This window comes from Suricata suricatta, chromosome 6 (genome assembly GCF_006229205.1).
Source record: "Suricata suricatta isolate VVHF042 chromosome 6, meerkat_22Aug2017_6uvM2_HiC, whole genome shotgun sequence".
NCBI lineage: Eukaryota > Metazoa > Chordata > Mammalia > Carnivora > Herpestidae > Suricata > Suricata suricatta.
In genome coordinates, this window is record NC_043705.1 from 100,933,593 (window position 1) to 100,944,868 (window position 11,276).

Genomic DNA, 11,276 nt, shown 5'->3' on the forward strand with positions numbered 1-11,276 from the left:
CTTAGCCATGACTTCTGGAACTGTGCAGCCCAAGCAAGATGCCTTTGCAAATTTCGCCAACTTTAGCAAATGAGAGATTGTAAAGGAGCAGATTGAATGAAGGATTTTTAGCGGTGAAGAGAGGTGATGTTGGGATGGAAAATGCTAATCAACTCCCCTTCCTTTTATCAATTAATTAAAATAAACCTGCACCAAAAAACAGTTGTTTTATAAAAGTGAAGTATCTAGTATTTCAGATGGCCAAGCCGGGGCACTTCAGATGAGGCAGTGAAAATCATTTTTCCCAGTGACAAGAGACCACAGGTGGAGTAGTGACACCTCGAAAGCCTTTATAAATTGAAGAGCCCATTTTAACATCGTGATTTGTAGGAAGTCTGGAAGAGAGCTGAATAAATGTGTTTGAATCTCTAATTTTATACTTTTCTTTTCCTGAGGAACTTGATTTTTCTGTCCCTGAATCGCCTTGTCATAATTGGGTCTGTTCCTTTTACTACCACTCTTGAGTCCATAAATGAAATCATTAAAGTTGGATGATCAGTTTTTTATAAAAATATATATTTTTGTCCAAAAAAGGCATACATATGTGATTATGGCTAAATCAAAGGTAACTGGAATGTATATACTTTTGCTAATGTTCCAGCAACTCTGCTATTACTATTATACTATCCAAATTTTTATTGTAATGAAACCTCTTTAAGCAATTGGTGATAGTTATGGGACTTTTCCCATATCTTCTGCTATAATTATCCTTTCCAGAACTAGGAAAAATATTTTTTTCAGGACTGCTTTATGGTTTCCTTTAAAAAAAAAAAAAAAAAACCTGCAGAGTTTTTGTTTGTTTTTAGCAGCCATTATTTACAGTTTTGCAGTGGTTAACTTGGCGAGGCGCCTTCTGTGTTTACCCCTGTAGCCACCATTTATCAGTCAGGAACAGTCAGAGGAGAAAAATATTTATTTATTTTTTTTTTTGGTGTCTTTTCAAAAAATTGAGAAGGTAAAAATTCATTAAAAACCTTAAGTTAAATATAAATGTTAGAATTCAACACTTGGCTTTTAGATTTTATACAGTTTTTGTTTTGTTTTGGTTTTGAGTGTATATAATATGGCATTAGCAATATGGTTCCAATAGAGAGGAGTTAAATATATATTATTAAAGGAGACCTGTAGCAGTCAAAGGTTTTATTGATTTAATGGCAAATAAAGGAAATTAATTAAAGTGTTTTTGTTTTCCTGCTGTAATTCTGCATTAAGCTCACATGAAAATCATGATTCTAGAGTTTGGAATGCAAAATTGTTTCACCCTCAAGCTGGGAATATTTTTAAAAATAAATACTATAATATAGGTATCAAATTATTACCTCCCCACTTTGTGTTGAAATTTTTTTTATTAAATTGATAAAACTTTGTTTCCATTGTATTCATAATGTTCTGTTCTACATAACATTAAAATGTTCATTAAAATCAATGTTGAACTGCTTTTTCTTTCATTCTGTTAGACATTTGAGACCGTTTGGGGAAAAAAATAATTATAATTTGGGCAAAGTAATTTTTATAAATAATTTAAAATTATTTAATGACCTCTCTATTCTTTCCTCTCAGACTCTACGTTAGGAATTAAAAATGAAGCAGTGAAGATATCCTGACCTGCTCCGTTCTTGCTAATGTTCCATCTACAACATTTCTAATTAGGCAGAAATTCATGTACTTCAGCTAAGTGGTAATGAAAAGTGATTCATTTGCTGAATAAGAGATGAGAAGAGTGTAATTAGCTGACTGTGGTTTTTAATCTTTCAACAATTCAATGTGTTTAAATTAGTTTCAAAGAATAGGACCTTTCAAGTGTTGTTACTTCAGAGCAATCAGGCCAGGCTCTGGTGGCAGCATGGAGATCTTCACTCCTACTTAAAACCCATAATCTGCAGTGAATGTTTTCATTAAACGGGGAGGTATAGCATCACCTTTTCTGATGCATAGGACTCTTAGAGGAAATAAATATTTCGTTTCCAGACTTTTGTGTTTAAAGATGCTTTTCTAATAAAATTAAGATTTATCTCTAAAGCATTTCCTGTACAATGCCTCCTTCCTACATTACATCCCTGAAGACCAAAGGGAGCCCCCGTCACGTGTATTATTGTACCTCAATGTACAGTTTGCTGTCTTACCAGTATTTTTGGTTTCAGAGCCCATGAAAGGGAAGAATTGCTTCATTAGGGGTCCAGCCTATTTAATGATTTATTTGTTTCTTAAAGGGTCACTAAATGATACTTCAAAGAAAAGTCTGAATACCCCCAAGTAATTTGGACTTGACATGAAAATACTATTCTTTAGTCTATTGGACTCCCTTCTGCCTGTCCTCCTTACCTTTTCAAGCTTGTGTGTGTGTGTGTGTGTGTGTACTTATTTATTTATTTATTTATTGCTGGGGAGAGGAAAGTACTTATTCTTCACAAAATTTACAGGTGAATCTCCACCCCCCCATCCAGATTTCATTTTCCCCCCTTTTTGAAAATTTTTTCCTCTCCAGTACAATCTTCAGGAACCACACACATACACAGTGTGCTTTTATGGTACTTCGGATATTTCCTTTTTTGTCTACAACAAAATTGCCTGAATGATAGCCATAACGCTGCTGGTTTGGGGGTTGTCAATAAGTTGAGGTCTGTAGTTCTATTGAGAGGGAGGAGGTAATGCTTTTTCTCTCAAATATTTTTGAAACGCGTTAGTAATATAAAGTTAACTGTCCTAAGCACAGAGTACATCTTAGGGGAAATAGATTTCTGAAATGAACTGGCTTTGGGTTTGAACTCTCCTGGGAGACAGCGTTGCATTGTGGAAAGCATGGACTCGGAAGCAGATCTAGTCCCTTCAACCATGCCTTCCCTGTGTGATACCTTGATCAATTTGCCTGACTTCTGTGGGCTCTTAACACATTTTTTCTGAAGTGAACTTAAGTCTGGAAACACAAATGATGATGAGTGAGATCTACTGGCACTGACATAAGTATACCAAATATTTCTCTGCTCCCCATTTTTATTTCATATAAATGTGCTTACAAGAACTTGTATGTGCCAGTCACTGCTAGACACAGCATGTGTGCCATTTACACAACAAGCCTTAAAGTTCATCTTCCTGTTGTATTCCTAAAAGCAGTATGTAGTTAAGAAAGCCTTAGAGACTTCTACTAAGTTGACTTCTGAGGATTTTTCTGCAGGAGTTTAGTTCCACTGTGTTCTTATAACAGACCAGGAAATTGTAAATGAGCTATTTTGTGAATGTATTGACTGACTTCTGCTTACCACATTAGTGCGGATGGGAGGGAGAGAACTCTGAAAATGAAGGCTCAGTATTGGATTTGCCACACAAGTAACCCTCATTAGAATGTTCTCAGCTTTGGGGCGCCTGGGTGGCTCAGTCGGTTAAGCCTCCAACTTTGGCTCAGGTCAGATCTCACGTTCCTGGGTTCGAGCCCCGCGTCAGGCTCTGTGCTGACAGCTAGCTCAGAGCCTGGAGCCTGCTTCCTGTTCCGTGCCTCCTTCTCTCTCTGTCCCTCCCCCTCTCATGCTCGGTCTCTGTCTGTATCAAAAATAAATAAAACATTTTTAAAAAATTAAAAAAAAAAAAGAATGTTCTCAGCTTTTAGAAGCAGTAGAGATCTCAGTTTTTCTATTGACTTCTTGCAGTTTTGTTGACTAAGATCTTGCTATTCTATCCAGAGAAGCAATAAGATATAAAGACTAAAAAAAAAAAATCTATCCACAAAAGTTTTTTTTAACTTTTACTCATTATGACCTTAATTCTTGTGTGCTTTCTTTATAACGGCAGTCCTGCTCATGCGTTGTTCCTTGCAGACCTCCTCCGTGGCTCCTGGCGCCCCTTCACCCTGCCCTTGCTCACCCCAAGGGGTAGGGGAATCAGTGTGCAGCCAGTTCAGACATTTAGTCTCCCCGGGGATTTGGGAGGGATTTGAAAGTCCTGATGGGCAAACATGGGTTTTATTTGTTATTCTTTAAGGTAAATGTCATTACTTTAAATAACTAGATCCTGGACTGTGGAACCCTGCATTTCTTTTCCATTTCTTTTTCTTAACTATATGTCTTGCAGCTCTGTTCTTTAAGTGCCCCAGGCACCTCGGCCATTTTGTTATGAGAGACCAGTGCTTAGAATTGGATATGGAACAGTTTGGTTTCAGAACCCCCTTTCTTAAAAGATTATCGAGAACCCCAAAGAGCTTGTGTTTATGTGGGTCATATCTGTTGATACATGCTGTACTTGAAATAAAAACTGATCAACTTTAAAAATATTAACTGATTTTATAGTAACAAACCCCAATACCTGTCAAAATTTTATTTAAAAATTCCAAAATAAAAATTTGTGAGAAGAGTGGCAATGTTTTACATTTTTGAAAATGTCTATTACCTAGCTTATTGCTGGATTCTCTCATCTGCTTTGGCATTCGGTCCACTGTGCAATGTTTTGGTGAAAGTACATGAAAAAGGTCTGGCCTCAGGGATATGAGGTTGGAAACGGCAGCTTCCCCGGACAGATCTCAGGGCTCCCCAGTGGTCCAAAGGCCACACTGCTATAATATTTTATTTATTAAAAAGTGGTTTTAATGTTTATTTTTGAGAGAGCTATCGAGAGTGCAAGCAAGGGAAAGGCAGAGAGAGAGAGAGAGAGAGAGAGAGACAGAATCCAAAGCAGACACCAGGCTCTGAGCTGTCAGTCCAGAGCCTAATGTGGGTCTCGAACCCACAAGCTGTGAGATCATGACCTGAGCTGAAGTCAGACTGACTGAGCCACCCAGGCGCCTCCCTCCTATAGTATTAAGAACAATTAAGATTATTTTGTAGTAATTCTATTTGTTTATTTATTCTGTTTATAAGATGATCTGCTTGAGGTACAAAGCATTTAGTTTTGCCTTTCAGTCAAAATGAGGCAAAATGACTGACACATAAAATTACTCTCTGGATACCCAATACTAGAAAATTGTGGCATCATCGTGTTTTCTCAGTTTTTGAGATTATTTCTTCTGATACCTAGTGCATATTTCCTAGCTTTTATAATAAGAAATAAGTTTCTTGCCCATTCTGATTTTTTTGAAAAAGCTTAGACTGAGAGACTGGGTGTTGAGTACTTGGTGAGTTGTGAGCCTTTCAAATGTCTGTCCCTTGAGAAGAGAGCAAGATGGCCCAAACCTGAAGACCTCTGACTTGTTTGCAAGGCAGCCTGGCGGCTTTGCATACTGTGCTCTCTCCCAAACACTTACCGGAAGCATATGGCTATAGAAGCAGGGCATCCACATTCATGGTGTTCCTTACGAACCTCGATAACTTTTGATCCCCGAAATTGGAGGAATCTGGCAAGGTTTCCGTCCATTCGTGGAACGGCAGGAGCACGTTCTGTGCTGGGCACCTTCACCCAGTGTACATCAACTCGCCTCATTCTCACAACCTGTGGAACAATGGTCTCCCTCTGGTAGATACGAAGCAGGGGCATCTGAAACTAGTCAAAAGTAGCTTTAAAAAGATTATTATGCAGGGTCCCCCAAATGGAGGCTGTCAATCTTCAGTAATTGATCAGCAAGGCCCGCCTTCAGTTGGTAAGTCTGGCAGAGTTTTTGCCGAGAGCGAGGAAATCCTAAGCAGGACTCCCTCTCCTCTCAGAAGAGCTTCATTTTGGAAATTAGTATGGAACGCGCACAGAATCAGCTTCTGTTATAAGGTGTTGAAGATGTGATGTTTGTGTCTGGTGACTTATAAGTCCATTTTATGAAACCCTATTTTCTAAAATGGCAGCCAAAATATTAGGTAGTAGACTGGATCCCAGCCTTCCTATTTTTCATTATATTTTCACTTCTCAATTATCAAAAATTAAATCAAGAGGACCAATACCCAAACAGGATAAAAATGTAGAATCCAAACCCTCATAACTAGGAAACAAGACTGCTGTGTGGCCATGGGCCGCTACCTGAACCTTCTTTGTTCATACTGTGTGTGAGCCTACTGCCCGCACTACCTCAAGTTATGTGCTCTGGCGATGGCAGCAGAAACCTACCTATCAGATCACCATGTGCAAGTGTGTGCACATGCGAGTGCTCTGAAGGAGATAGTCAAGTGGCTGCTACACAAAAACAGAAGGGGAGAGTTGCCTGGGTGGCTCAGTCGGTTAAGCATCCAGCTCTGGATTTCAGCTCAGGTCATGATCTCACAGTTCATGAGATTGAACCCTGTGTCAGGCTCCAAGCTGGCAGTGTGGAGCCTGCTTGGGTTCTCTTTCTCTCTCCCTCTCTCTGTCCCTCCCCAGCTCTCTCTTTCTCTCTCTCAAAGTAAATTAACTTTTAAAAAATAGGAGAAGGCTAATTTAGGTAGAGTAACTCAGCAAGCCTCTCCAAAAAGGGAGCTTTTATACAGAGATCAGAAGAACGATGAAGCACACATGTGAAAACTCCAAGTGGAAAAAGAATCATCAGAAGCTTAGTGGGTGTGGCTGGAGCTCAAGGTACCAGGAAAGTTGAGGAGATAGGCAAGGACATGGTAACCATTGATATTCAGGATGCTGTATCTAATTACTCTGTTCTCCAAAGTTCCTTAGGGAATCATGACCATCAGAGATGGTGTATTCTGAAGGTCCCATGTGCTTTCACTGCCGCAGTTTTCACAGAGCTCACTTGGAAAAACTTGTCGTGGACTACAAAAAAAACTTGAATGGAGGGATGCCTGGGTGGCTCAGTCAGTTTGGCCATCGGCTTCGGCTCAGGTCATGATCTCACAGTTCGTGGGTTTGAGCCCCGCATCAGGCTCTGTGCTGACGGCTCAGAGCCTGGAGCCTGCTTCCAATTCTGTATCTCCCTCCCTCTCTGACCCTCCCCTGCTTGTGCTCTCTCTCTCTGTCTCTCAAAAAAAAAAAAAAAAAAAAAAAAACCCCACCAAACTTGAATGGAAAACTGTGTGGCAATAGTTTGATGTTTACTGTCAAACTTGAAATATGTCAATGGTTGATACATACATGAAAGATACGAAGGGGTCATTTATAGATACAAACTGAGTATTTCAAGAAGTAATAACAGGCATTCGTCTCCTATAGTTTACAGAGTGGATTCACACTCATTTCCTCCCTGAGCTTCACAATCACCCTAAGCTGAGAAGGTGAGACGGTCGTTAGCCCCTAGTTGTAGATGAGGACACCAGCTCCCGGAAGGCAAAGTGTAGTTAGTGAAACCAGGTCTCTTAGGACAGGCCCTCGGAGTCCAAATCCAGTTCTGTTCCACTATCCCTTATTTCTCCTCTACTAAAATTTCAGATCTCTTAACTTAAAGGTTGTATTGCCATTCAGATAAATTCAGGGTTTTCTTGCATATCCCTGCTCTCTGACCCCGTGTCTCAGGTGCCTCGTCAGCTCCACATAGAGAGGCCAGTAGATGCTTGTTAAATAGTATGGTTTTTAAGTGAGCACTGAATGTTTGTGAAATCTTGTTGCATTTTGTAAAGGTCACCAGCAGGAGATGAGCCACAGAACAAATAAAAACTGATCTCTTCTGAAGAGCGAGTCTTTTGTTTGTTTTGTAGAAATGGTGATGTAACTTAGCGTAAGATATTAGCCAGATCGGAAGCAGAAAATTCCAGCAGGTTTGGAGTATAAATACAAAGGCTCCTCAAGGGCTCAGAAAATATGTTAAGAGGAAGCTGCAGGAAAGGTGGATGGCCTTGGATTGCTTGTTTAAGGAATCCATTTCGAAAAGTGTACAACAATGCCTTTTAAAGATTGTGTGCTCTTTGCAATTTTTTATTTGCTCCTGTGATTCTTGCATTTGAGAAATAGAATTGAGATGGCCAGCTATCAAATGAAAGTACAAATGGAATTTCTAGATTTAAGGTGTTCTTAAGGGAATATTTGAATCGACATCTTTAGAATAAGGTTTTTATTTATTTACTTTTTTATATTTCTAAAGTTTATTTTCCTAGGTTTCATTTTTTTAAAGGGCATTTAGAAATATGTGGCATTTTGAAAACTAGTTTGTTTGCCAATAGTTGAATTGTCTTATTTTTGATATGGAAAAAATACTAACTTTAATGAAAAATATCAAATAAAGTTTGAGACGTAAATTATACTAAGTTGAGATGGCTGAGTGGTGTTGAAAAGACATTTTTCAAGTCATCTTTCACAGGAAAGTGATAAGATTAAATAAAAGAAAATTAAAATACCCTGAATTTTAATTAATATACTAGGTTTATCCATGCTGTCTTTTGGATCTAGTTCCCATAATGAACCAAAGAAAGGATACGGTAGCTGAAAATTTGTCATTTTTAAAGAACTTTTCACATTCTTTTAATTCCTCCAACATAGAAGTGTGTGTATGTATGTCTCCAACACATGTAGTATCTGTCTCTCTACATAAGTATATAATAAAAGTTGACTCTTAAATACTGTCTCTTCACCAAATTTTTTAGAGGTCCCCAGAGTTCTCAGATTTGAATGATAAAAAGGGTGCCATAAGGTACCGCTTTAGTAATTAACTGGTTCTTTAATAAGGCCACAATTACTTTGTTTCATGATAAGGAAAAAAAAATGTTCCAAGACAGAGTTACATTCGACATCTGGGAACCTCCTAACAGCTGGCTACCTAATGAATATGCATCTGCTTAAGAGGCTGTAGACCATTAATAAACCAATAGATGTAAAGCAGAAACAATCTTTGTCAGCTTCAAATGAGATTGGATGCAATGTGCTGTGAACTGTCACTGTCACATTGAATCGAGTTTGGGAGGTTAACAATCAACGGTTAGCTACTCGTGTCTTTGTAGCTCTACACTGGTGCTAACATTCCTACCGATGCTGAGGGTACATTTCTTGCTCCCGATTGCCTGGTGTGAGGCCGACAAGGTGTGTGTTTCAAAAGTCCCTTCCACTCTTTCCACTACACCACACATTTGCCAAGTTGTCTTTAAAACAAGGTCTCCACCTCCAGGCAAGAGAGGCTGTTAATATCAGGATCCACCTGGTGCAAGACGGACTTTCAGTGAGTTGGAGAATATTTAGAACAAAACTCGTATGTTCGGTAGGTAACTCGGGAATTGTTGGGTGCTCCTGAGGGAACCCCTCACCCCCATTACAGGCAGCAATTCAGGCCTTGATAGCTGGTCTCAATGAGACCCTAAAGTAAGTGGAACACCAATCTAACAGTTGTGTGATTAGGACCACACTTGCCCAGTTTAGTGGCTGAGATTTCTTGAGGGACATATTCATAGAAGCCTTGATTGAGATTATTATCCTGGTGAAGAAGAGATTATACCTAGAAGAGCATTTTCACAGCCAAACATACTCATCATTCCATTCTCATCAAAGTACTCACATACATGTTTTAGGGTAATATTAAGGGCAAGAAGAAAGGATGGGAGTTTAATTCTTTTTTAAAAAATGTTTAATGTTTACTTTGAAAGACAGAGTACAATTGGGAGAGGGACAGAAAGAGAGGGAGACACAGAATCAGAAGCAGGCTCCAGGCTCTGAGCTGTCAGCACAGAGCCTGACACAGGGCTCAAACTCACACACCATGAGATCATGTCCCAAAGTCAGACTCTCAAACAACTGAGCCACCCAAGCACCCCTCGAAGTTTAACTCTTGTAAATTCAGCTACCTTTTCTATTTCATATTCTCTCTTTAAATTGTGGTAAAATATGCATATTTTACTTTATGTGTATATTATGTGTAGAAGTGTGGTAAAATAACATAAAACTTACCGGTGGTATTGGATACACTCACATTATCGTGCAACAATTACCACTACCCATCTCCAGAACTTTTCATCTTCCCTGAAACTCCGTACCCATGAATCACTAATCACCATCCCCACTCCCCTCCGTCCTTGGCAGCAGCCATTTCACCATGAGTCTGATTACTCTAGTTACCTCACAAAGTGCCATCATATGGTATTTGTCCTTTTGTGTCTGGTTTATTCCAGTTAGTGTGTCTCATGGTTTGTCTGTGTCATAGGATATGTCAGAATTTCATTCCTTTTAAGGCTGAAAAAGATTGCCTTGTATATACACACCACGTTTGGTTTATCTGTTGGACACTTACATTGTTTGCACATTTTGGTCATAAATAATGCTGCTATTAACATGAGTGCACATATATCTATTCAACTCCCTGCTTCCAAGTCGTCGGGGCAGGTATGTGGAAGTGGAGTAGCTGGATCATGTGGTGACTCTGTGTTTAATTTTTGAGAAAGTGCCATTTGGCTCATTTTGGATTTCTGGTTTTTTCCTTGATATAAGTCCTTTGATCAGATTCCATTTTCTCCCCTTGGCCCTTTTGAAGAAAGAAACCAATAAAACCTTAGAGTTCATTCTTTTTATTATTTTGTTTTCTAATTTCATGCCTGGAAAATAAATAAAAATGCATACAATGGGAATAAGTTTTAAAAAAAAAGGTGAGGAGGTGAATTAAGCCCCAACTAATCCTTATAACATCAAAAATGTGATGGTCTATCAAAAGCTGAGAATTATGGTTGTTGTTTTAAGTTTATTTATTTATTTAGAAAGACACAGAGAGAGAGAGGGAGAGAGAGAATCCCAAGCAGTCTCTGTGCTGTCAGCACAGATCCCAACACAGGGCTTGATTCCACGAACCATGAGATCATGACCTGAGTCGAGATCAACAGTTGGACATTCAACCCCACTGAGCCACCCAGGTGCCTTAAGTCATGTTAAAAAAAAAAAACAACAAACCCATAGCATCAAAAACATATGTAAAACCCTACAATCTCTCAGTTGTGGGAATGATTCCTTTATTAAATAAAGCATCCTGAATTCCTACTGAGAAATTATCATCTTATTCATGTAAGATTCATTTACCCCCAAATCCATATCAAAATTACCACCACAACTGCCAACCCATCTAATATGTTTATATTGTAAGTGGAAAGCCAAACTGACCATAAGTTTCAAATGATGGGTTGGATCAGTGACAGAGCAAAGTGGTTTGGTGGGGAAGGACAGGTCGTATTGGTCTTGTAAATATGACAATGTCCTATACCACAATCCGGTAGGAAGTCATATTTGGATATGCAGTAATATTCGCGAACCCTGAGCAGGTGGGGAGACATTTGAAAGAATTCCAGTGCCATACTCACACAGACACTATCAGGCTGATAAAATAACCTAACATTTTCAGTCCAAGTATGATAACAAAATAAACTTTTCTTTTTTAAGAAAAAAAATCCTTTAAAAACTCATGATGTATCCTGTATGTACATAGATCTGCGTATCTTAGTTGC

General features: G+C 38.8%; 1 protein-coding gene across 1 annotated transcript in view; it reads left to right on the forward strand.

Moving 5' to 3' along the window:
- Nucleotides 1-1,465, forward strand: part of CLINT1 (clathrin interactor 1) — a 57,752-nt gene extending 56,287 nt beyond the window's left edge. The window contains exon 13 of the mRNA XM_029942942.1: nt 39-1,465. Within this exon, the coding sequence (XP_029798802.1) occupies nt 39-73 (35 nt within the window). The 3' untranslated portion in view covers nt 74-1,465. The remainder of the gene's footprint in view (nt 1-38) is intronic.
- The last annotated feature ends 9,811 nt before the right edge of the window (nt 1,466-11,276 follow it).